This window comes from Haliotis cracherodii, unplaced genomic scaffold (assembly GCF_022045235.1).
Source record: "Haliotis cracherodii isolate W230 unplaced genomic scaffold, xgHalCrac1.p SCAF_12, whole genome shotgun sequence".
Taxonomy (NCBI): Eukaryota; Metazoa; Mollusca; class Gastropoda; order Lepetellida; family Haliotidae; genus Haliotis; species Haliotis cracherodii.
Genome location: NW_027266267.1, coordinates 23,913,934 through 23,941,642, shown reverse-complemented (window position 1 = coordinate 23,941,642; position 27,709 = coordinate 23,913,934). Strand labels below are relative to the sequence as shown.

The 27,709-nt window shown below is 44.3% G+C and overlaps 1 protein-coding gene across 2 annotated transcripts in view; it reads left to right on the top strand.

Annotated features, from left to right (window-relative positions):
• Nucleotides 1–27,709, top strand: part of LOC139457682 (protein sel-1 homolog 3-like) — a 36,528-nt gene that overhangs the window by 3,194 nt on the left and 5,625 nt on the right. The window contains exons 2-19 of one of the 2 annotated variants that reach the window (XM_071239037.1): nt 1,490–2,039; nt 3,656–3,782; nt 5,344–5,483; nt 6,720–6,838; nt 7,634–7,692; nt 10,921–11,056; nt 12,063–12,201; nt 13,544–13,743; nt 14,911–15,045; nt 17,840–17,957; nt 20,744–20,805; nt 21,459–21,578; nt 22,891–23,028; nt 23,303–23,365; nt 23,933–24,103; nt 24,983–25,107; nt 25,729–25,812; nt 27,017–27,107. In XM_071239037.1, coding sequence (XP_071095138.1) covers nt 1,490–2,039; nt 3,656–3,782; nt 5,344–5,483; nt 6,720–6,838; nt 7,634–7,692; nt 10,921–11,056; nt 12,063–12,201; nt 13,544–13,743; nt 14,911–15,045; nt 17,840–17,957; nt 20,744–20,805; nt 21,459–21,578; nt 22,891–23,028; nt 23,303–23,365; nt 23,933–24,103; nt 24,983–25,107; nt 25,729–25,812; nt 27,017–27,107 — 2,577 coding nt within the window. The remainder of the gene's footprint in view (nt 1–1,489; nt 2,040–3,655; nt 3,783–5,343; nt 5,484–6,719; nt 6,839–7,633; nt 7,693–10,920; nt 11,057–12,062; nt 12,202–13,543; nt 13,744–14,910; nt 15,046–17,839; nt 17,958–20,743; nt 20,806–21,458; nt 21,579–22,890; nt 23,029–23,302; nt 23,366–23,932; nt 24,104–24,982; nt 25,108–25,728; nt 25,813–27,016; nt 27,108–27,709) is intronic. The other variant, XM_071239038.1, reaches the window with a different exon arrangement.

The window sequence follows — 27,709 nt, the reverse complement described above, 5'->3', positions numbered from 1 at the left end:
TCCAGCCATAAAAAGTGAATTTAATATTTCAAAACTTGCTTTAATATACCCCCAAATGAAGTGTAAATATGAACAATGCTTTTTAAATTAAAAGCATGTCAGATATGATTGGTAACCCTTTATTGTGTACATCATTTTATAGTTTGAACAAATGTGCAATTTATTATATTATTTATTAAATGACTCAATCAGTTTACTGCAAACGCGTTCTATTTACACTGAACAAAATAAATAAATATTATTGTGGTGTTTTCTTTCGTAGTGAAGACTAGGCACACACTTTCATGAACAAATATCCCCGAAACTTTCATGACCCTTAACTGTTTGTTCAGTGTATGTTTGGAAATGAGGCTGATGCTTCGTATGTCAGTTCTCTACCTCTGGTAGAAGTCATTCAGAATAACGCCTTCTAAGTTGGAAATAAGTCAGGTTCTGTAAATGTTAAATTCGTATGGTATGCGAAAGATGTGTCATGTATTAGACATAAGCTATTGAGTAGTGAGGTAGAATAACCCGTGAAGATCCGGGGTAGAATAGGTCTTCAGCAACCCATGCTTGCCGTAAATGGCGACTGCTTGTCGTAAGAGGCGACTAACGGGATCGGGTGGTCAGGCTCGCTGACTTGGTTGATGCATGTCATCGTATCCCAATTGCGTGGATCGATGCTCATGATATTAATCACTGGATTGTCTGGTCCAGACTCGATTATTTACAGACCGCCGTCATATAGCTGGAATATTGCTGAGCGTGGCGTAAAACAACAAACCAACTGTTCATGATTTATGTCCACTTCTGCCACATTTAAACCTCTTCCTCTGCAGACCCACAGCGGGGAACCACAATCTCTCTCTCTGGTCCTCGGCAAAAAATCTGGCGATTATTTACAGACCGTCGACATACAGCTGGAATATTGCTGCGTGCGGCGTTAAACAACAAACAAACACCGTTAAACAACAAACAAACACCGTTAATCAGGGTCATACCTTTTACACATTACCCGCTTAACGAATAATTGGTTTGGAATAATGACTTTATACAATACATAGACGTCAGCCAGGACAATTAAAGTGACATACATACGTGCCAATGATTCGTCAATGCTGAACTGTGTTTTCAATGGGACACGTAGCGTCCGCAATAACGGGGTTTCACTCAAACGAAGCGTCCGGAATAACGGGGTTTCACTGTTCATGATTTAGACCCGTGAAGATCCGGGGTAGAATAGGTCTTCAGCAACCCATGCTTGCCGTAAAAGGCGACTAAAGGGATCGGGTGGCCAGGCTCGCTGACTTGGTTGATGCATGTCATCGTATACCAATTGCGTGGATCGATGCTCATGATATTAATCACTAGATTGCCTGGTCCAGACTCGATTATTTACAGACCGCCGTCATATAGCTGGAATATTGCTGAGCGCGGCGTAAAACAACAAACCAACTGTTCATGATTTATGTCCACGTCTGCCACATTTAAACCTCTTCCTCTGCAGACCCACAGCGGGGAACCACAGTCTCTCTCTCTGGTCCTCGGCAAAAAATCTGGCGATGCAGAGGAGTTTATCCAGATAGTGCACCCGCCAGAGAGTATCGACAACAGCAGACTCCTCACAGTGGAGTACACATGCAATTCAGACAGCACTGTGGCAGTGGAACTGGCGATTATGAAGGATAAATACCAACCAACGCTTGTATACAGGAAATATTGGAAATGTGATGCAAGCCATTTTAATAGACGAAGGAAAGTGAAACTGAGGCTTGATGACGACCTGGGATTTCGACCAGGATATTTCAACAGACAGTTTTACTTTGGTTTAAAACCTCAACTGAGAGCGTTCATACTTCGGGATGTTGTAAAAAGTGTTGTTAAGTTTAAGACGATGCACTACGCACACGCTGAAGCCAAGGTGTTGTATAATGTGTTTGTTACCTTGCCTTATTCTCGGCCCCGGAAGGTGCCCTACAAAGCGTGTGCCCCTTGGTACTGGGAGATCTTACAAGGAATACCTGCCTTGAATAACTTCGTGTGTCCTTTTGAACATGGTAAGTGAGTGAGCGAGTGAGTATGGTTTTACGCCGCTTTTAGCAATATTCCAGCAATATCACGACGGGGGACATCAGAAATGGGCTTCAAACATTGTACCCATGTCGGGAATCGAACCCAGGTCTTCGGCGTGACGAGCGAACGCTTTAACCACTAGGCTACCCGACCGCCCAAATGGTAAGTGTGTTGGGTGTAACGCCGCTTTCAATAGTATTCCAGTTATGTGTGTTTGTTGGTTGTTTTACGCCGTTGTTTGAGCAATATTCCAGCTATATAACGGCGGTCTGGAAATAATAGAGTCTGCACCAGAAAACCCAGTGATTGACATCATGAGCATCGATCCACGCAATTGGAATACCATGACATGCATCTTGTTAGGTGCCTCTTTCCGCAAAAAAACGGGTTGGTGAAGTGAGTGAGTGAGTGAGTGAGTGAGTATGGGTTCACGCCGTTTTAACAATATTCCAGCAATATCACGACGGGGGACACCAGAAATGGGCTTCACACATTGTAACCATGTCGGTCTTCGGCGTGTCGATCGAACGCTTTAACCACTAGTCTATCCGACCGCCCCTATATCACGTGAAGAATAGTCTCTGAAACGTCTCCACAATTGTTATATGAGGTTGACCATCGTTACTATATACTGTAAAGTGTATACTGTCATCAGTCATTGTCATAACAAAAATGAACCAGTGAAGATCCGGGGTAGAATAGGTCTTCAGCAACCCATGCTTGCCGTAAAAGGTGACTATGCTTGTCGTAAGAGGCGACTAACGGGACCGGGTGGTCAGGCTCGCTGACTTGGTTGATAACATGATCGATGCTCATGATGTCAATCACTTGATTGTCTGCTCCAGACGCGATTATTTACAAACCGCCGCCATATAGCTGGAATGTTGCTGAGCGCGGCGTTAAACAAAAACAAAAAAAATCACACAAACAAATATCATGATGTGAACTTGGTAAGATATATCACACTTGCACCTACAACAACAAATTTTCATATTTTTATTAATAACTGCTTTTTATTGTTTTGCGGAATATTCTGGTCAGTATGTCAAGAAGGATGCGTGAGGTGGTGAGATGTAAATTAATGCGGTTTTACGCTTTAATGCACCTATAAGGCGACGCGCGTGTGAGTATGTATGTCTGTGTGTGTTTTACAAATGGAAGGGACTTTCTATATCTTAAGATGTTGTTTGCTCAGGAAACTTTGTAAAGATAACTTACATAAATACGGACAAAGATACAGAGAAATATGATTTCTTATCAAGCAGAACATTTTTGTACTATACGTTATGGTGGCCCGGTTGTCTAAGGCACCGCGATTCGCTGTGCAGAGTTGCGTCCCTTGGGCACGCCAGAAACCTATGATTGTGGGTTCGAATCCTGGTTCGCCCCGATTATGTTTCTAGGTTTGTCAGCACCATACCCGTGCTCGTGGGTTTCACCGAAGTGGTAAACGTCTGAGACCTTCATCACTTCGGGCTTTCCTCCCACATAAAGCTGACACGCCGTGATATAACTGGAATACTGTTAAAAGCAGCGTTAAACCCAACTCACTCACTCACTCACTATACGTTATTGTTTACATGTATGTTGTATATTTCAGAGATAGTCCCGTTAGTGAGCTACCCAGCCGTGTTTAGCGGTCTTCATTACGGAATATATAGGCACTTTCCCAAGTACCACGATCCGGGCCTTGAGAAGACCAGAAGGCAAACAATTGCAAAGCCAGCGTAAGTGTTTTTGACGAAAGGTGAGGTGAAATGGGGGTTTAACGTCGCGTTCAAGATTATTGCACTTATATAGACGTGCATGCCGATTTATAATGCTAGCCCACTGAGATACCGCAGTTTAACATGAATACCCAACTCAGACACAGTATACTGACTCCGAGCCGACCAGTCCTTGTTTTAGCCCCTCAATGCCGAACGCCAGACAGGGGAACAAGTACCATCTCTTAACGTATTTTGGTATGACGCGGTCGGGGATCGAACCCCGGACCTTCCACACTCCGGGCGGACGCTCTACCACTAGACCACGGAGGCGGTCTGCTGCAGTTTAATATGAATACCCAACTCATGTATCAGACACAGTGTACTTACTGACTTATAGCCGACCAGTCCTTGTTTTAGCTCATTAACGCCGAGCGCCAGGCAGGGTAACAACAAGTACCATCTCTTAACGTCATTTGGTACGAAGCGGCCGGGATTCGAACCCCTCAACCTTCCGCGGTCCGGGTAGACACTTTTTCCACCAGACCACGGAGCGGTCTTTTGACGAAAACCCGCTACCCACATTCACTCACCCAGGGGTATATAACAGTTCGTCGTAAGTGAAGAGGCCATGGGCGTTCCAGTAATATCAGGTCGTAAATTGGTGTACAGTGTTGTGCCCCTTTGTCGTATAAGGATCAGCTTTCAGAATCGCTGATTCGCCACTATTATGATTGACCCGTGACGACCCGGGTTAACATAGGTCTCCAGCAACCCATGATTGCCGTCAGAGGCGACTAACGGGATCGGATGACCAGGCTCACTGACTTGGTTGATGCATCTCATCGTATCCCAATTGTATAGATCGATGCTCAAGATTGTCTAGCCCAGACTCGATTATTTACAGGCCGCCGTCACACAGCTGGAATATTGCCTATTTAAGACCTGCAGAAAATGGGCGTTTCGTGCGCATTAAGGACGGCCTCCGTGGTCTAGAGGTTAAGCGTCCGCCCGGAGAGCGGAAGGTCTGGGTTTGATCCTTGCCGCGTCATACCAAAATACGTTAAAAGATGGTACTTGTTGTTACCCTGTCTGGCGCTCGGCTTAAACGGACTAGAACAAGGACTTGTCGGCTCGGTATCAGTATACTGGTCTGAGTGGGTTATTCATGTTAAACTGCGGCATAGTATCTCAGTGGGCTAGTTATATTAACACTGTTATGACATAAGCGGTGTTGAATCAAACCCACACTCTGTTATGAAATAAGCGGTGTTAAATCAAACCTACGCTCTGTTGTGAAATAAGCGGTGTTAAATAAAACCCATACTCTGTTATGAAAAAGCGATGTTAAATCAAACCCACACTCTGTTGTGAAATAAGCGGTGTTATATCAAACCCACACTCTGTTGTGAAATAAGCGATGTTAAATCAAACCCACACTCTGTTATGAAATAAGCGGTGTTAAATCAAGCTCACACTCAGTTATGAAATAAGCGGTGTTATATCAAGCTCACACTCTGTTATGAAATAAGCGGTGTTAAATCCAACCCACACTCGTGTTGAACTGACAACAACCTTCCAGCTTCACCCTCTCCATGTGGATGTACATCCTGGACTACTGCCCGGAGAAGAAAGGCCATCCCAACTTGGCGTGCGGCGTCTTCATCCACGTGTCCTGGAACAACCTGTACATGACTCCTATACTCCTGGTTGACCATGCAGGTAAGCAGGACTCTGACTCTCTCTCTCTCTCTCTCTCTCTCTCTCTCTCTCTCTCTCTCTCTCTCTCTCTCTCTCTCTCTCTCTCCGTCTCTCTTCTCTCTCCTCTCTCTCTCCCACTCTCTCTCCCTCTCTCTGTGTGTCGCTCTGTCTCTCTCCTTCTCTCTCTCTCTCCCTCCCTCTCTATCTTCTCTCTCTCTGTCGCTCTGTCTCTCTCCCTCTCCCTTTCTATCTCTCTCCCTCTTCTCTCTCTGTCGCTCTGTCTCTCTCTCTTCTCTCTGTCGCTCTGTCTCTCTCCCTCTCTCTCTTCTCTCTGTCGCTCTGTCTCTCTCTCTTCTCTCTGTCGCTCTGTCTCTCTCCCTCTCTCTCTTCTCTCTGTCGCTCTGTCTCTCTCTATCTCTCTCTCTCCCTCTCTCTGTCGCTCTGTCTCTCTTCCTCTCTTCTCTCTCTCCCTCTCTCCCTCTTTCTCTTCCTCTCTCTCTCATATATAAAAGGCACAGTAAAATTCTAACTCTCAGGCACAATATAGAAATAATTAAATAAGTGGAGTAAGATTAAAACGTCATAGCAATTGTGATAAAGAAGTCTATACTGCATTCTGTCAGCAGGCATTGTCATGAAAAAGTGAACCCTTGAAGATCCGGGGTAGAATAGGTCTTCAGCAACCCATGCTTGCCGTAAAAGGCGACTATGTCTGTCGTAAGAGGGGACTAACGGGATCGGGTGGCCAGTCTCGCTGACTTGGTTGATGCATGTCATCGTATTCCAATTTCGTAGATCAATGCTCATGGTGTCAATATCTAAAGGCCGCCGTTATGTAGCTGGAATATTGCTGAGTGCGGCTTTAGACAACAATCGACATCATCACATAAAAATATGTTTATGAAACTGCTCGAAGAAAATGATAATCCTTCAGAATGTTGAAAAAAAGGAGAAGTGTCAGGCACACAAATTACATTGTTGCAAGGTGTTTTTCGTCCAAAAACATTCAGGCTCATAGTTTTAATTCAGAAAATATCTGGTTTTGCAGCTGTAATATTTGATCTCCATACAAAATCCCATTCAACCCAGGTTCTTCCCCGGCTGTAATTTATCAGGGGCAGTGTGGTGGCCCAGTTGATAAATTGTTCACTCACGCTGAAGTCTCAGGTTCACGTTTCTGTATGGGTGTGATATTACTGGAAAGTTGTTGAATACTGGTTTAATCTCCCTCGCTCACACATGTAATTTATCGTCAAGGTCACCCACGTGTTGAGGTCATTCTGAAGCGGAGGCGAGAGCATCATTCCATCAAGGTCAACTGGACCTACCCAAAACATCAGTGGATCAGAGTCACCTTCGCCGTCAGTCAGAGCTCGGTAAGTGAATACAAACTAATACGGTGACTGTGCATGTCGTGAGAGGCGACTAACGGGATCGGGGGGTCAGGAGCGCTGACTTGGTTGATGCATATCATGGATCCCGATTGCATGGATCGAAGCTCATGATGTCAATCACTGGATTGTCTGGTCGAGACTCGATGATTTACAGACCGCCGTCATATAGCTGGAATGGTGCTGAGTGCGGCAAACTAACTAATAATTCGATGGTGATACGTTTTTTGTCAGGATTTATTTGGTTTATCAAATTGTGAGTCCTTTGGACTTTCAGTAATACTCCTAGACGTCATGTGGATGAATACTATACTGTGGTATCAAGATGACTACCGTACAGACAGAAATAATACAATTCTGAAGCCTTGTGATTAAAATATACCACTCAGGATCAACTTTTGACAGGCATGATCATATATTTCAATCTATGTGTATTTACACTTGACATTTTATGAGAATAAGTTTGGTAAGATCCGGGATAGAATAGGTCTTCAGCAATGCATGCTTGTCGTAAGAGGCGACTAACGGGATCGGATGGTCAGACTCGCTGACTTGGTTGATTCATGTCATCGTATCCAAATTGCGTGGATCGATGCTCATGATGTCAATCACTGGATTGTCTGGTCCAGACTCGATTGTTTACAGACCGCCGTCATATAGCTGGAATATTGCGGAGTGCGGCGTTAAACAACAAACAAAGAAACAACGAAACAAAGAAAGCATACTGCCCCAAGCGGCGTGAACCCTGACTCACTCACTCACTCACTCCTCCTGTTTCAGTGGAATCTGGCTGTTAATTACGGTGCCAACTACAACCAAACTCTGGCGTCAGAATTCACGTAAGTTACATCAAGCGGCCTCTAGCGTTCCGGCGGTGCTACGTTCATTCGGTGCTGAAGGAAATGTTTAATAACAATGTATGGCAACCTATGTTGTGTCTGGCAAACTCATAACCCATATATGCGATGAAGATGTTGCGAACTGATTCACTCCGTCCTACCATAAACACTACTCAAAAGAAGTGAAAGAACACCCAATTATTTCGCATTACCCCCCCCCCAAAAAAACAAACAAACAAAAACAAAACAAAAAACAAAAAAAACAACCTGTTGTTTGATGGGGCGGTCGGGTAGCCTAGTGGTTAAAGCGTTCGCTCGTCACGCCGAAGACCCGGGTTCGATTCCCGACATGGGTACAATGTGTGAAGCCCATTTCTGGTGTCTCCCGCCGTGATATTGCTGGAATATTGCTAAAAGCGGTGTAAAACCATACTCACTCACTCATTGTTGTTTGAGCGAGGCGACAAAATGGCGTCTGAAAAACATAGAAACCGTCACTAAGGAATGAGCTCGTGCACATCCCTTGCCAAAATGGCGGAACGTGGTCGGTAAACTGCATTCTTGCCCATATTACTATAACTAACCTGTCTTGCCAGGACAGATTCACTGTAGTAATCTGAAAGAATCAAGTGTTCTTTAAATTATTTTGAGTAACTAGTACAGCATAGATCCGCTGTATACCATGCCTTTCGTCAGTGCCATCTTTCGTATAGCCTCACGACGGGCTCGACTACGATTCTACTTTAATCAGACTGAGGGTAGTCATAGCGTTGAGGGGGGCACGGGTGGCCCAGTCGTCTAAGGCGCCGCGATTCGCTGTGCAGAGTTGCGTTCCTTGGGCACGCCAGAAACCTATGATTGTGGGTTCGAAACCCGGTTCGCCCCGATTATGTTTCTAGGTTTGTCAGCACCATACCCGTGCTCGTGGGTTTCACCGAAGTGGTAAACGTCCGAGACCTGCATCACTTCAGGCTTTCCTCCCACATTAAGCTGACACGCCGTGATATAACTGGAATACTTAAAAGCGGCGTTAAACCCAACTCACTCACTCTTTCGTATAGCCTCACGACGGGCTCGACTCTGATTCTACTTTAATCAGACTGAGGGAAGTCATAGCGTTAAGATCGCTTTGTGGAGCAGAGTCCATACCGGGACTAGTGGTCAGGTTCCTCTGCTTATTGTATACCTCGTCCCCCAACGGAACAGAACTTTGTTTACTCAAGGCTACATACTATATTAATGATTTAGTTATCAGATATCAATATACAAATATATGGTGACAAACTACATATTACTTAAATTCACTGATTATTTGACAGCAAAATCTGGAAAATGTCTTTAACATAATAGTATTTGTACTTTTAAATAAATTAATCATATTGAACATGGGCCTCTTTAGACTGTATAATTTCAATAATTTATTTCTTATATCTACAAAGTATTCACAAAAAATATATAGTGATACTGGTCTCCAATAGCATTTGATTCGAATAAAGCACATTTTCTCTCCAACTGAAGTATATGGCGCCTCCGACCAAGTTCATTTGGTAGTGGGTGGTTTGACAGTTTGAATTGTATGAAAGTAAAAAAACATTTATTTGGCAGATTTTGGAAATAAAATTCGTTTTCAAAAGTATCATTGTCTATCGAATTTACCCTTATTACATGAGTCCATCACTATGTTTTAACATATTGGTCTTCAAGACAATTATTTATGTTCAACTTCGGGTAATTTGTTATTTATATGTTATGAGAAGTTCGAAAGTAGTTACTAACTGCCTGGAAGAGAATATTTTGAATACAACCGAGCCACTTATTTTCTGGTTTGTCATCAATATTTTTCACAAAGTAACCTACTGGTACTCCAGGGTTAGTTGAATAAACTAACAAATCGTGTTTGAAACAAGTAGGCGGAATTTGTGCAAACATATTTGGTATATTACAGGTAGATAGGGTGTACGTATCTTGGGCACGTGCAGGTCATGACGATGAAATTGACCACGCTCCTGTGAGTGAGTTGGGTTTAACGCCGCTTTTAACATTATTCAAGTTATATCATGGCGTGACAGCTTAATGTGGGAGTGATGCAGGTGTCAGACGTTTACCACTTCGGTGAAACCCACGAGCAGGGGTATGGTGCTGTCAAACCTAGAAACATAATCGGGGCGAACCGGGATTTAAACCCACAATTAGGTCTTGGACGAGTCCAAATTTACTACCCAGGTACCCAACCCCCTATTACCCGACCCTACCCCGGTACCCACTGTTGGTCTCAAGAGTTGGGAACACAATGTCAAATTTGGAATAGTTTAACTGTAGCCCTGGCAAAAACTGTCATGCGTACACTGAAGTTAACTGAAGCTTTATCTTTACTCAAACATATACAAGTCAAAAGGAATTTGATTGTAGTGTAACCACTGAGCTCTAATGAGTTTTTGTCATTAAAGAATACGTCTCGAGACTAATCACGGTCCGGGTAGTACGCGAGTACTGGAGTTACCCGTACCTACAATCATAGGATTCTGGCGTGCCCAAGGGAGGCAACTCTGCAGAGCGAATTGCGGCGCCTGGGACAGCTGGGCTACCCGTGCCCCGACGGCGGTCTGTAAATAACCGAGTCATGATTATCGATCCACGCAATTGGCATCGATGACTTGCATCAACCAAGTCAGCGAGCCTGATCTACCGATCCCGTTAGTCGCCTCTTACGACAAGCGTAGTCGCTTTTTATGGCAAGCATGGGTTGCCAAAGACCTATTCTACCCTGGATCTTCACGGGTCACAGGACGCTGTAACATAACTGACACATTGCTGAAAGTGGCGTAATAAAAACAACCAATCATCTGAGAAGAAAATTCAGTCAATCAAACAATCAATCATGCTAATGTATTCTCCAGAAATCCGATGTCAGCCAAACAATTCATCATACTAAATAAATGTATTCTCCAGAAAGCCGATGTCAACCCAACTGTCAATCATACTATTAATTTTGTATTCTCCAGAAAGCTGGTGTCAACCAAACAGTCAATCATACTTATGTATTCTCCAGAAGGCCGGTGTTAACCAAACAGTCAATCATACTATTATAATATATTCTCCAGAAAGCCGGTGTCAACCCAACAGCCAAACATGCTATTATGATATATTCCCCAGAAAGCCGCGTCAACCACACAATAAAGATATGGCTAGCGCTGTTAACTTCACCCAAGTTATCTAAAAAATCCACAGGTACAACACTGAGATGTTGATGGATGACACTGAGGGAGACTTCATCGTCGGTGGCAACGACGCCCTCGTACCCAGCTTCGTCGGCTACGTTGGAAAAGCGACGTTCTACAGGCGGCGGGTACTTGAGCCCAGTAAGGTAACAACTGAACTGTCGTGTATGAGGTGGTGAGGTGAGGTGAGGTGAGGTGAGGTGAGGTGAGGAGAAATGGGGTTTAACGTCGCGTCCAAGATTATTGAACTTATATAGCGACGTGCATGCACGTATGTGGCTGCTTGTACTAGTCAGGACTAATGCCGATTTATAGAGCTAGCCCGCTGAGATACCATGCCGCAGTCTTAATATGAAAAGCCCACTCAGACACAGTGCACTGACTCCGGGCCGACCAGTCCTTGTTTTAGCCCCTAAATACCGAGCGCCAGACAGGGCAACAACAAGTACCACGTCTTAACGTATTTTGATATGACGCGGCCGGGGATCGAACGCCGGACCTTCTGCTTTCCGGGCGGACGCTCTACCACTAGACCACGGAGGCGGTCAACTGTCGTGTGTAACAAGTGCAGTGTTCATGTGTTGCAACTGTTTGCATCACTGTTTTTGAATGAGAAATAAAAGGGTCATTTCACGGACCCAAATATTGTAGGTCCGTGGTCATATAAAGTCCGACCAGGCAAGCACGCCGGGAATTGTCCACACAGTCATTCTTTGATTTTGTCCAGTATTACTTTTTTCTATTCACTTAAGGTCGACACAAGAGGGCCGACACATGAACAGATGGTTTTTTTCTGTTTTATGTGTTGTTTAACGCCGCACTCAGCAATATTCCAGCTATATGACGGCGGTCTGTAAATAATCTAGTCTGGGCCAGACAATCCAGTGTTTGACATCATGAACATCGATCCACACAATTGAGATTCGATGACATGCATAAACCAAGTCAGCGAGCCTGACCGCCTGATCCCGTTAGTCGCTTCTTAAGACAAGCATAGTCGCCTTTTACGGCAAACATGAGCAGTTGAAGACCTATTCTACCCCGGCTCTTCACGGGTCACGTGAACAGATGTAAATTACAAGTAACAAGAAACAGCATTTTAAACAGAGTGGTTTTGAAAAAAAATGTCTACTCATTTTGTCTCCGCTCTAGATCCCCATGCCCAGTCCATATCACCCAATGTTCGCACTGGGTCTCACGCGGAGAGAGGTCAAATGCCAAACCTTTATGGCGTGGATCAGCCAACAGGAGAGGTTCTACCAACACCTGCTCTCAGAGAGGATTCTTCAAAGTAAGCGTATTTCACAGGAGAATAATATTCTTCTGTTTATAAATTCATGACAATTGTAATGTTCTTATATTTTAGTGGTTATTGCTTTGTGTCTCCATTTTTAACAGATTAATATATTCAACCTGTGGTTTTAAGTGACGTCTATACAATTCAACTCAGCTGTAATTTTATTTTATTGCCGCTAAAAGCGGCGTAAAACCATACTCACTCACTTATTCTTTTATTGGACTGTTGGGTACTGGAACTCTGTTTATAAATTCATTACAGTTGTATTGTTTCATTTCAGTGCGTAGAGCAACATGCAAAGCGCATGTTTGTGTTTTGAATACATTTAAGCATTATGTTTTCTGTTTAATCAACACTAGATACACTAGATACCCTAGTTATATTTTTTGTTTCTATGGGAAGGTTGGGTGCCGGCGATTTGTTTATATGGACATCCAAACAGGCTCTCCATTAATAAAACAAACGAATTTTCCTTAATAATTAATTTAAAATATGTCCATCGAATTCGTTTTTCTCGGAGACGTTACGTCACAAAACTACCCTCCCATCCGAGAAGAAAAAACAACCGTCCCTTAGATATATCCTCTCTTTGCAGAGATGAAAACGTTATCTATTACAGTAAACTACGTTTATAACGAACACGCTTATAACGAAGTGACGGATATAACGAACTTATTTTCAGTCCTAGCCATTTGTTGTATATATGCTGTATTCATGCTTATAACGAACTACGGTTATTACGAACTAAAATTAAAGGTCCCTTTGAGTTCGTTATATCCGTAGTTTACTGTTTAGTGATGGATGTAATACTTAGTTCAGGAACACATGTGTGCCATACAATAATGTTCACAACCGTAGTTGGAGCACGGGTGGCCCAACCGTCTGAGGCGCCGCAATTCGGTTGCGTCCCTTTGGCACGCCAGAAACCTATGATTGGGTTCGAGTCCCGATTCGCCAAGATTATGTTTCTAGGTTTGTTAGCACCATACCCATGCTCGTGGGTTTCACCAAAGTGATAAACGCCTAAGACCTGCATCACTTCGGGCTTTCCTGCCACATTAAACTGACACGCCCTGACATAACTGGGATATGTTTCAAAGCCATGTTAAACCAAACTCGGGGCGGTCGGATAGCCTAGTGGTTAAAGCGTTCGCTCGTCACGCCGAAGACCCGTGTTCGAATCCCGACATGGGTACAATATGTGAAGCCCATTTCTGGTGTCCCCCACCGTGATATTGCTGGAATATTGCTAAAAGCGGCGTAAAACCAAACTCACTCATTCGTTACAGCCGTAGTTAAATCACGCGTTCTAGAAACTCTTTTTATCTTATTTCAGACAAGTGTACAGATAAGATTCATGAGCTTTTCACCAAAAATGAAAACAAGCAATGTCCGACAATGTCAGCGTCCAAACCTAGGAAGTCCCACATCCTAAACACATTCATCCGACGCTCTGTCAATCAGGGGAGACAACTCGGGGAGCAGGGCTTCCATGGTGTTGCTGACGATATCTTTAACAAAGCCACGAGCATCATTGTAAGTGTGTATTCTGTGTACAATGTAAATGAAGACGGGACGGGAGGCGTTATTTGTTATCAATTAATCCTGGTGAAAGTGGGTTTAACGTCGCGTCCAAGATTATTGCATTTATAAAGCGACGTGCATGTACGTGTGTGTGTTTGTGTGGCTGCTTGTACTAGTCCGGACTGATGCCGATTTATAGTGCTAGCTCACTGAGATACCATGCCGCTGTTTAACATGAATACCCCACTCAGACACAGTATTCTGACTCCGAGCCGACCAGTCCTTGTTTTAGCCCCTTAATGCCGAGCGCCAGACAGGGCAACAACAAGTACTATGTTTTAACGTCTTTTGGTATGACGCGGCCGGGTATCGAACCCCGGACCTTCCGCTCTCCGGGCGGACGCTCTACCACTAGACCACGGAGGCGGTTAATCCTGGCTGAAAGAAGGCTTGTTATGTTGTGTGTGATATATGATATTGACTCAGATTATGATACTTTGTGCCTGATATTGCATAAGAGTGTGATATGTGATGCGTAATATTTACATGAGTTGATATGTCATGTGTGCTATTTACAAGAGAGTGATATGTGGTGCGTCATATTGACAAGCTTGTCATGCGTAATATTTACATGAGTTGATAAGATTAGTGATTCGTAATATTTACAAGCTTGTGTTCCGTCATATTTATAAGCTCGCGATGCGTGATATTGACCAATGTGTGATTCGTAATATTTTCATGAACTGATAAGATTAGTGATGCGTGATATGTACAAAAGGGTGAAATGTGATGCGTCATATTTACAAGAGTGTGATCTGTGATGCGTCATATCTAGAAGAGTGTGATCTGTGATGCGTCATATTTACAAGAGTGTGATCTGTGATGCGTCGTATTTACAAGAGAGTGATCTGTGATGCGTCGTATTTACAAGCGAAAGATGTGTGATAGGTCATATTTACAAGAGTGTGATATGTGAAACGTCATATTTACAAGAGAGTTATCTGTGATGCGTTGTATTTACAAGAGAGTGATCTGTGATGCTTCGTATTTACAAGAGAGTGATGCGTGACCTAGACAAGCATGTGATGCGTGATATTTACATGAGTTGACAACTGATGCGTGATCTGTACAAGATTGTGATAAGTGATGCGTGATACTTATAAGTCGTGATTTTTCTAGGCGGTGGACATCAAGCACATACCGGCCGCCCTCCCACTGCTGAGGCAGGCTGCTTGTCTCGGCAACTACGACGCCATGTACATGCTCTCCGTCATCCTCAACAACGGCCTGATGACCAAAGCCGACGAGATTCAGGTGAACAAACAAACTTGTTATAACTCTGAGTTTGGTTGTGACTCAGTATTTCTCAAAAACCTATTTCATTTACCATTATTACTGACAAAAACGTATACCCTTTTAATTTACCTGAATATTTTTAATAATACAAAATATAAAAAAAGTGAGACTAACATCCAATTTACGAAACCCCTTTTTGTGTGTCGTGTGTCGGAGGCTGTTTGCTTTCAATCTGACTTTTATCAGACAGAGTCTTTTTAATTCAAGCACAAACTTTTGGTTTAGGAACGATCCAACGGGAAAACCTGTTCCTTACTTAGAAGTGCCCATTTTCGGGTGTCTACCGACGTAATATTGCCGGAATATTGCTAAAACGGTGTAAAAGCATATTCACTCATTCACTCACTTCGCCCGAAACCCGTGAAAACTTTGAACATGCACAAAACATGTAGAACGTACAATCCAAACGTTTGTTATCCTGTTTTCTACGGATAACAGGGGAGGTCAGGTAGCCTGGTGGTTAAAGTGTTCTCTCGTCACGCCGAAGACCCGGGTTCGATTCCCGACATGGATGGGTACATTGTGTGAAGCCCATTTCTGGTGTCCCCCGCCGTGATATTACTTGAATATTGCTAAAAGCGGCATCAAACCATACTCACTCGCTCACCGTATATCATGGCAAGCACTTTCTGTTGAACACGTCGGCCGCACCTCATGACAAACACAATTTGTAACATTAGCAAACACAAACCAATTATTACATTTTATGAACCGGAAATGAAAGTATGATTTTGAAATAGCAGCATGACAAATTCAGATATATTGCATTGAGAAACTGGTACTTTCATCCGATTCTTTGTGAAGGTCTCTGTCATCTCGCGTCTTCCCGGCCACGTACTTGTAGTACACTGCAAAAAGAACATATCTCAACTGAACTGCAGATTTCAAACAAACTTATGTTAATCCTGATTAGCCTGATCCCCTAAGCCCGGAAACCCCGCCTCCCAGCTTATATTACAATGAACGTTCACATACCCACCTCCAACACCCCCCCACCCCCCCACCCCCTTGAAGATCCGGGTACTCACTGCAGCAATTACAATACTGCTACTGATGGTGGGATACAAACTCACTCACTCAATCTACGGATAACTTGTGAATGACACGTGGTCCTGTATGGCCTGTTGTAAAATCGTGGCACCTTATGCGAAATAAATTAAAATAAAATTATTAAAAAAAAATCAATCTTGTGAAATATATAAATAAAGTTAAATAAAGTTAATTAAGTACCATAAAAGTGCAAACTTACCCTGCATTGAATTATGTTGCATCAGTACTCGTATAGCAAAAGCATGCTCGGTCAAATTCTACAGCGTGACTTGTACATATGTATGCCTTTGTGTCTGAGAGCGTTTGACAGGTGTTGCCAGTGATCGATGCATTCCCCTAAATACAGTCATTGATATTTTCACATCGCTTACATGGGTTCCATTGATCACAAAATCTATTTCGAAGAAGAATTCACAGATGTTTAGTCATTAATGTGAAGTATAGCGCACGACCTTGTTCGATTATCATATCACACTCCGGCGCAGTGGTGACTCAGCATAACACCGCTGCCTCGGGCTAATTTGCATATCATGTGACCGGACTTTTCTCTTGTTTGTAGACAAACGCGCTTTTTCAGAAATCAGTATAGAACGGTCTAATGCAAGTATTTGGGGTTGCTTCACATATTGTTTTGCATAATTATATAGATATGCTACTACAACTGCGACAGTGAATTTCAGGACAATATATATTTATACATCGAAGTGACCGTGTCGCTAGCTCTCCGTTGGGCTTCGATGACAGCACGCGGAGCCGTACAACCAATGTAAACAAAGGATAACTACGCAAAAACAAGTAGATTTTCACGCATTATATACTTTCTAAATGAACCGTAACCATTCTTTAACATTTGTTTATGAAAATGTGTAGACTTGTAAAACATGAAACGGATGAAAAGCATATTCAATATATCTTGAATTGACTGTGACAGAGGTACGCATGGAACTCTGGGTAGGAGAGTGTTATCCTATAAGATATAAAAAAGGTTCCTGCGCGAATTCATGAGGACGAATTTGTATGAAAATAATGTAAATTCTCCTAAACAGCCTTATACCACAAATGGCGAAAAATTAAAAATGTATCACATAAAAATTAATATACGCATTCGATAGTTTATATTCATTATGTTTCTTAAACTAAGAATAACTTTCAACAAGCATGACTGACTTATCGTAAGACTTGTTTGTTTGTTTGTTTGTTGTTGAACGCCACACTCGTCAATATTCCATCTACATGACGGTTGTCTGTAAAAAGTCGGGTCTGGACAAGACAATCCAGTGATTGACATCATGAGCATCGATCTACGCGATTGGGATCGATGACATGCATGAACCAAGTCAGTGAGTCTGACCACCCGATCCCGTTAGTCGCCTCTTACGACAAGCATAGTCGCCTCTTACGACAAGCATAGTCGCCTTTTACGGCAAGCATGGGTACTTTTCAGAGGACAAAAACGTAAGACCCGAGGTCAAGGTCAACTGACAATAAGCCGTCCAGTTTCCACCCGTGCCGAACTAGGCTGGAATTAAGGAGTTACATTTTGGCTGGACTAACGAGTCTATGCATAGTCCAATCAAAATCGCGTTACGAACTAGACATCCGGTTCGTCAACAACATGTATTTCAACGTGCAGATTTCGGTCGACTGATGTAAGACGCTCGCCGTTTCAGCGGCAATTGACTTAACACTATAATTATTTCAGGCACAGGCCTACCTGATGCTGGGGGCTGTGGACAAACACCGGTTATCTACCTTGGCGCTCGGACACAAACATAGAAACGGCATAGATGGCGCCACGTATGACAAGGAGCAAGCTTACAGTAAGTCCTCTCCCAGGAGGAGAATCTAATTCATCGGTTCAGTAATATGGTCATATGACATGTGTTTGAAATAGAACATTATAGCCAACTGCCAGGAACAGCTGAATTTATAACATGCCCTGACTGAACCCTGCAGGCCCTGACTGAACTCGGCAGACCCTGACTGAACTATGCAGACCCTGACTGAACCCTGCAGGCCCTGACTGAACTCGGCAGGCCCTGACTGAACTCTGCAGACCCTGACTGAACTCTGCAGGCCCTGAGTGAACTCTGCAGGCCCTGACTGAACTCTGTAGGCTATGACAGAACGCTGCAGGCCCTGACTGAACTCTGTAGGCTATGACTGAACTCTGCAGGCCTGACTGAACTTGTCAGACCCTGACTGAACTATGCAGGCCTTGACAGAAAGCTGCAGGCCCTGACTGAACTCTGTAGGCTATGACTGAACTCTGCAGGCCCTGACTTAACTCTGCAGACCCTGACTGAACTCTGCAGGCTATGACTGGATTCTGCAGGCCCTGACTGAACTCTGCAGACTCTGACTGAGCTATGCAGCCACTGACTGGACTCTGTAGGCTATGACTGAACTCTGAAGACCCTGACTGAACTCTGCAGGCCCTGACTGAACTCTACAGACCCTGACTGAACTATGCAGCCCTTGACAGAACTCTACAGGCCTGACAGAACTCTGCAGACCCTGACTAAACTATGCAGACCCTGACAGAACTCTGCAGACCCTGACTGAACGCTGCAGACCCTGACTGGACACTACAGGCCCTGACAGAACTCTGCAGACCCTGACTGAACTCTGCAGACCCTGACTGAACTCTGTAGGCTCTGACAGAACTCTGCAGCCCCTGACTGAACTCTACAGGCCCTTGGTATTGTTCTTAGCCACAGCATGACTATTGTGCATTTCTGAATCAGAATGTTGCATTCAATACTTGCATTGTTTACTCGGCCTTGTTCCAGTTTGGTGATGCTGATTCATGTTCATGTGTTCTTCATCGGCATTTTGCCCTTCTAACTATTCATGGGGCGGTCGGGTAGCCTAGTGGTTGAGGCGTTCGCTCGTCACGCCGATGACCCGGGTTCAATTCCCGCCGTGATATGCTGGAATATTCACTCACTCTATCTATTCATGAGTTTGAGTATGAATTGATAGTTTAACGAAAGGTCCCGTTGAATAAATTTTCAATGCTCCCTTACAGGCACCAGGTCACTTGAAGTTATCTGCACGCATCGCTGCGTGACTTATAGACTCTAAAAATGGTTTGAACCATACACAACAACCATAAGCGAGATTCAACTCATTCTTTTCTGAAATGTCCGGGTGGCCCAGTCGTCTAAGGCGCCGCGATTCGCTGTGCAGAGTTACGTCCCTTGGGCACGCCAGAAACCGATGATTGTGGGTTCGAATCCCGGTTCGCCCTGATTATGTTTTTAGGTTTGTCAGCACCATAGCCGTGCTCGTGGGTTTCACCGAAGTGGTAAACGTCTGAGACCTGCATCGATTCGGACTTTCCTCCCACATTAAACTGACACGCCGTGATATAACTGGAATAATGTTAAAAGCGGCGTTACAACCCAACTCACACAATTTGCTTCTGCGAATCATCTTCACGCGATTCTAATAGTTTTTGGGTATTTACACTTTAACATTTGTCACTCACGCAACACCCGTGTTGAGTCCGGTTAAGAACACAGGTCCCCAGCAATCTATGCTTGTTATTAGAGGTGACTAAATGGATCGGGGGGTCAGACTCGGGGATTGTTTACAGACCGTCGCCATATGGCTGGAATATTGCCGAGTGCGGCGTTAAAAAACAAAATGAGTAATGACCCTTGGCGTTGTTGTTTTACGCCGCTATCCACATGGCGGCGGTCTGTGTATGAGTGGACCAGACAATCCAGTGACTGACATCATGAGATCTACGCATTTGGGATATGATGACGTGCATCATTCAAATACATGACCACCCGATCCCCTTTGTCGCCTTATACAACAAGCATTGCCGGCTGAGGAAACATTCTAATCCTCATCTTCACGGTGTCCTAGCATCAGCAGCAGTATTGTATTTGCAGCAGTGAGTACCCGGATCATCACGGGGGGAGTGGGGTGGGGGGATGGGGAGGTGTGTATGTGAACGTTCAGTGTAAGATTTGGTTTGGTTTGTTTGTTGTTTAACGCCACACTCAGCATTATTCCAGCTATATGACGGTGGTCTGTAAATAATCGAGTCTGGACCAGACAATCCAGTGATTGATATCATGAGCATCGATCCACGCAATTGGGATCGATGACATGATCAACCAAGTCAGCGAGTCTGACCGCCCGATCCCGTTAGTCGCATTTTACGACAAGCATAGTCGCCTTTTACGGCAAGCATGGGTTGCTGAAGACCTTTTCTACCCCGGATCTTCACGGGTCGTGTTTAAAGGGCTGGTGAATTGTTCCATTGTTGTGTTAGGGTATGCAGACCGTGGTTTCTAATCTTCAGGGGGCGGTCGGGTAGCCTAGTGGTTAAAGCGTTAGCTCGTCATGCCGAAGACCCGGGTTCGATTCCCGACATGGGTACAATGTGTGAAGCCCATTTCTGGTGTCCCCCGCCGTGATATTGCTGGCATATTGCTAAAAGCGGCGTAAAAACATACTCACTCACTCACTCTAATCTACAGTGTAAGATAATCTGGGAGGTGGGGGTTCCGGGGGTAGGGGATCAGGATCAACAGGATGAAAATTTGTTTGAAATCTGCAGTTCAGATGAGATATGTTCTTTTTGCAGTGTACTACAAGTACGTGGCCGGGAAGACGCGAGATGACAGAGACCTGCACAAAGAATCGGATGTAAGTACCAGTTTCTCAATGCAATATATTTTATTTTGTCATGCTGATATTTAAAAACATACTTTTATTTCCGGTTCATAAAATGTAATAATTGGTTTGTGTTTGCTAATGTTACAAATTGTGTTTGTCGTGAGGTGCGGCCGACTTTTTCAACAGAAAGTGCTGCTTATGATATAGGGTGAGTTAGTGAGTATGGTTTTACGCCGCTTTTAGCAATATTCCAGCAATATCACGGCGGGGGACATCAGAAATGGGCTTCGCACATGGCTGGCTACCCGACCCCCCTCTTGTGATATAGGATTCAAGGTCGCTTTGTACGATGAAAACAGTGACAACTCCATGAAACTAACAATGCACTGCACATTTACTTCCCTCGTCGCTATTGATCACTACTGGTTCCCACTGGTTAATACTGGTTGCTTATCAAATTTTAAAAATGCTCTTATAGGGCCCGACAGGCACGTCAAAGTTCATATTGCAAAAAATCACACATTATTATCGCTTCACGAACTGAAGTTAGAACGAGCACATTCTCGTTTTATGTATTTATGAATTTCAATTATATATTTGATGTTTCGTTTAATTAGAATAAGATTTCCACGTATTTACCTAGGCAGAGAGATAATATGACACATTTCTAATGGTACATTTAGGTGCTGACTGAGAGTGTGAGGTTGACCGATGAAATGGCCCTGAAGGAGCAGACAGACGAGGACGGGGATATATTCATGTGGCTCAAACACCAGGCCCAGGCAGGGGTCGCGTCAGCTCAGGTAAGCCACACAGTCTGTGAACACCGCAAGTTCAGGACGTCAGTCCACACAAACTGTCCAGACAGTCAGTCCACACTTTCTGTCCACACAAACTGTCCAGACAGTCAGTCCACACTTTCTGTCCACACAAACTGTCCAGACAGGCAGTACACACTTTCTGGCAAAACAAAATGTCCACACAAACTGTCCAGACAGTCAGTCCACACTTTCTGTCCACACAAACTGTCCAATTAGTCAGTCCACACTTTCTGTCCACACAAACTGTCCAATTAGTCAGTCCAACCTTTCTGTCCACACAAACTGTCCAGACAGGCAATACACTTTCTGTCCACACAATCTGTCCAGACAGTCAGTACACACTTTCTGTCCACACAAACTGTCCAGACAGTCAGTCCACACTTTCTGTCCACACAAACTGTCCAGACCGTCAATCCACACTTTCTGTCCTAACAAACTGTCCAAGTAGTCAGTCCACACTTTCTGTCCTCACAAACTGTCAAAACAGTCAGTCCACACAAACTGTCCAATTAGTCAGTCCAACCTTTCTGACAACACAAACTGTCCAGACAGGCAGTACACACTTTCTGTCCACACTTTCTGTCCACACAAACTGTCCACACAAACTGTCCAATTAGTCAGTCCAACGTTTCTGTCCACACAAACTGCCCAGACAGGCAGTCCACTCTTTCTGTCCACACATTCTGTCCACACATTCTGTCCAGACAGTCAGTCCACACTTTCTGTCCACACAAACTGTCCAGAGAGTCAGTCCACACTTTCTGTCCACACTTTCTGTCCAGACAGTCAGTCCACACATTCTGTCCACACAAACTGCCCAGACAGGCAGTCCACACTTTCTGTCCACACAAACTGTCCAGACAGTCAGTCCACGCTTTCTGTCCACACAAACTGTCCAGACAGTCAGTCAATGTAATCAGTCCACACAACCTGTCCGTACGCACTCAGCCAAAACATTCAAGGCAGCCTGTCCACACAGTCTCTCCAAGTAGTCAGTCCACACTGCTGTCCACCCAAACTCTCCAGACAGTCAGTCCAGGCGTAACTATATTATTTATCATTATGTGAGAAGATTTGCAACCTCAAATTATTGGGTTGCAAGTAAACTCTCTTACAGTAGAACCTCGGGTATAACGAACTTCAAGGTACCCTCTGTTCAGTTCGTTATAACCGAAGTTTAGCAGTAACGTTGAACCCTAGTCCCTAGTCATTCGAACTGGGTTCGGTGTAGCCGAATATTCCTTTCATCCTACTTAATTGTCTTCCTATTTGACGCAGTAGACATGTGTTTCAGATTCGGTTCGGGCGGGCATTGTTTTGGGGCTCCCAGGGCCTCCGGCGGAACCTGAACGCGGCCATGGAGGTGTTCCGGATGGGGGCAGAGCAGGGCAACCCCGACATGATGTTCGACTACGGCATCAACATCTACAACGTAGGTATCACCGGTGGGAAGCCGGCTAAGAATAGGTCCCCGACGGTTATAACAAACTAAAATTTGAGTTCGACATAACCGAAGTTTACTGTACTAAAGGTTGTGATTCACCTGGAAAAGAAAAGTGTACCAACTTAAATTGAATTAAATTAAAAGTGTTGTTTCGGATACGAATCGTATAGCACCCACAGTATCGCGATACGTATCGCATCGCGTGTCGTTATTCCTCAGTATGATACACTGGTAAGGAATGTTCATTTTTTTTTTTTTTTAGAATAAAACTCAGGAAAAGAATAAAACAAAGGCCATTGAATACATGCAGAAAGCCGCCGGAAAGGTATGTATTGTCTCATGGCGAGTTTGTTTGTTTGTTGATTAACGCCACACTCAGCAATATTCCAGCTATATGACGGCAGTCTGTAAATAATCGAGTCTGGATCAGACAGGTGAGTGATTTACATCATGAGCATCGATCCACACAATCGGGATGCGATGACATGCATCAACCAAGTCAGCGAGCATGACCACCCTATCCCGTTAGTCGTCTCGTACGACAAGCATAGTCGCCTATAACGGCCAGCATTGGTTGCTGAAGACCTTTTCTACCCCGACCTGTCTCTGTGGGCAGGGTGTATTGCTTGTAAAGTCTCGCTGACTTGACCACTCGATCAAAGCATTTTTCCCCACAGTCAAATATATAAAGATAAGTTTATACCTTGTTTTAACCCTACTCCGCCACGCTGAACAACCCTACTCCACCCCATCTCAACCCTGACCCCCATCCCCACGTGTGAATGCACGTAGTTTTATGTGTGAAATCATCCTAATAGCGACGTTAAACCCCATTTCACATCAACTCGAAGCTGTCTGTTGTACGCCAGCTCATCACGTGACTTGTTTCCAGGGCAACGCGATGGCCATCAATGCCCTAGGCTGGATCGCCATGAAGAAGAAGAACTACACCGAGGCTGTCCGCTACTTCAACAGGGCGGTCCAATACGGCAACGCCGACGCCGCCTACTACCTCGGCCACATGTACCTCGAGGGATACCACCCCACAGACAAGCAGGACTGGGTGAGGAACATTCCCAACACGTAGCAGCGATTCGCTGTGCAGAGTTGCGTCCCCTGGGCACGCTAGAAACCAATGGTTGTGGGTTCGAATCCCGGTTCGACCCGATTATGTTTCTAGGTCTGTCAGCACCATACCCGTGCTCGTGGGTTTCACCGAAGTAGTAAACGTCTGAGACCTGCACTTCGGGCTTTCCTCCCACATTAAGCTGACACGCAGCGATATGACTGGAATACTGTTAAAAGCGGCCTTAAACCCAACTCGGTCGCTCGCTCGCCCAACACGTAGAAGATTGTTAGCTAGGAACATTCTTATTGGCGGTGTCTATACCGTCTCTTTTCTCTTTTCAATCTTTTCAGAATACATTTGCTTATAATATGTAATAGACAAGCTGCAGACGTATATGACGATTATGTGCAAAGAACGTCGGTTTTCTTATCATGGTTCTGACATTTTAACTTGAACAAGTCATTTTAATTAAAACCAATCTCATAGGCGGATCCAGAGGGGGAGGGGGTGGTGGGGGCAGGGGGAGATTGGTGTCCAAAACAATATGTAGCATCTTGTAGGCGGTGAAATTATCTGATATAGGATTTTTATATTTTGGACCTCTCCCTTTTATAAACGCTGGATCCGCCCTTGAATCTGATTGTTTTCGATGCAGGTACGAATGCATAGACATTTTCATCTTGATCACAAAAATATCACAAATTTAAGCGAGTTTACATAAAAAAAATTCAACTTTTAAAAGGCTATTTGCTAAAGTTTAGCCAACACACATCCCGATCATCCGATTCCCATTGTGATGGCTTTTACCGACCGGCAGGTGTGAGGTACTGGCGACCTGTTCGCCCTCATTAATTCTGGTTTATTTTTCTCCAGGACAAGGCCTACAAATACTTTGAGTATGCGGCCATGAGGGGGCACTACGACGCGGGGGTGCTGTTTGCCTACATCAGCATGAAGGGTACCTCGAGGATGCCACGCAATCTCTACCTAGCTGCCGAGTGAGTCACGCTTTGTCACGGGCAACTGTTGTTTTTGTAGAAAAGGTTTTCGGCAACCCATGATGGCCATAAAAGGTGACTAGCGGGAACGAGTTGTCAGGCTCGCTGACTTGGTTGATAAGTATCCCTTTTGCGTAGATCGATGCTCATGATTTCAGTCACTGAATAGTCTGGTCCAGACTCGATTATTTAAAGACCACGGTCATTTTGGAGGAATATTGCTGAGTGCAGCGCTAAACAACAAACAACATACTAGTATTGTTTTTGTTTTATCAATGTTCCAGCCTGTAAATAATCTGGACCAGTCATGCCAGTGATTAATATTATGAGCAACGTACCACGACGAAGTCATGCGTCAACCAAGTCAGCGAACCTGACCACCCGATGCCCTAAGTCGCCTCATACGACCAGCATGGGTTGAATTCAAGCCCCGATCTTAACGGGGTCACGCCATAAGTAACATGATTGTAACTGCTGCAGTGAGAGAATGTCATTTTACGCCGCAGAGAGAAATTATTTCACCTATAACCACTCTGGTCATTTATAACGACGCAGCGACTTTTTATATCAGCTTGAAACTTGCTACCATCATTTTAGCCATATCATATCTACCTATTGCAGATGGGCAAGGTACGTCGCCGAGAAGAATCCTGCTGTTGGAATTATGTTACGGAAAGGTCTACATGCATACAGAAGTGGCAATGTGTAAGTTTATATAGAGGGACACGAAAACATACAAGACACCTCTTTACTTGATGGGGCACGGGTGGCCCAGTCGTCTAAAGCGCCGCGATTCTCTGTGGAAAGTTGCGTCCCTTGGACACGCCAGAAACCTATGATTGTGGGTTCGAATCCCGGTTCGCCCCGATTATGTTTCTAGGTTTGTCAACACCATACCCGTGCCCGTGGGTTTCACCGAAGTGGTAAACGTCTGAGACCTGCATCACTTCGGGCTTTCCTCCCACATTAAGCTGACACGCTGTTATATAACTGGAATACTGTTAAAAGCGGCGTTTAACCCAACTCACTCACTCACTCTTTACTTGAAACAGACACTGTTGAATCAAACACAAAGCTTCACGCGTGTATCGTATACTTATTCAGTTTACTGAAGGTGATTATGAGAGTAAGGAAGTTTGTATTAACGTTGAAACACAGGCGATAAACTCCGTGCAATTTATTAACACATTTCAATGATATACGATCTCGTATATATACTCCCCACAAAAAGAAACGCATATGCAGTTTTCAATAGATTCTTTCTGTGACTTCTACAAGGCTTTAGAGTGTATAAAGTGGGACGTGTGTGTTTGGAATTTTACAAATTGAACCCACACAAGGTTAACGGAGAATTATTTGCACGTGCCGGTGGTATTTTATCCATTTTAGTAGTGGTAAGATCAATACTGTCATGATAAAACCCCTCAAGATCCGGGGTAGAATAGGTCTTCAGCAACCCATGCTTGTCGTAAGAGGCGACTAATCAGATCGAGTGGTCAGGCTCGCTGACTTGGTTCAACACGGCACCTCATCCTAATTGCGTAGATCGATGCTTTATGGATTGGATTGTCTTATCAGACTCGATTATTTACAATAGCTGGAATATTGCTGAGTGTGGCATTAAACAACCAACAAACGTTCATGACAGGTCGCTGACAAGCTCCATGACTGTTTGCATGACAAGTTCCATGACAGGTCGCATGACAAGTTTATTCCTCCCCCAGGGGCGGTCGGGTAGCCTAGTAGTTAAAGCGTTCGCTCGTCACGCCGAAGACCCGGTTTCGATTCTTGACATGGGTAGAATGTGTGAAGCCCATTTCTGGTGTCCCCCGCCGTGATATTGCTGGAATAGTGCTAAAAGCGGCGTAAAACCATACTCATTCACTCACTCACTATTCCTTCCCCACAGACCCTTGGCATTCTTCTACTACCTACTCGCGGCCGACTCGGGGATTGAGGTCGGGGACTTCAACGTCGCCTGGCTGTGTGAGGAAAACAAGGTACAATACATATAAGTGTCCTGCTTTGGCTTCACATTTATTTCTCTATATGTACATCTTCCTGAGGCAAGTGAGCTTAATGTCTATAAAAGTCCAGTTTCCACCCTTGCCGAACTAGGCTGGTATTATGGAGTTAAGCTTTGGCTGGACTAACGAGTCTGCATAGTCCAATCAAAATCGCACACCGAAATCGAAAACCGGTTCGTAAACTGTCGTGCAGATTTCGGTCGATTGCAGGTTTTGCAAAGCATGTGCACCGCCAACTCGTTGTCAACAGATATTTTCCCAATCTTTTCATGTTTTTTTAATCAAGGTGCTCACGTAATTTGATGCATTTCGCGATGTAAGACCCGTTTTATCACAATATAGATCTTGATTATCGATCAGATCGTCCTGATTGGGCGCCACCGTTTTGGGTGAAGCAAACGCAAGTGATACGAGAGGTGGAATCTCATTGGTCCATAGGAGAGGCTTAGAGGGGACATAACTGGTAATAGTCAATGGTGGCGCAACGATCGAGCCCAGTAATTCCAGGCTAGTTCGGCAAGGGTGAAACTGGACTTTTAAAGTCAGTTAACTCTCTTGCTTCGGGAAGATGATAA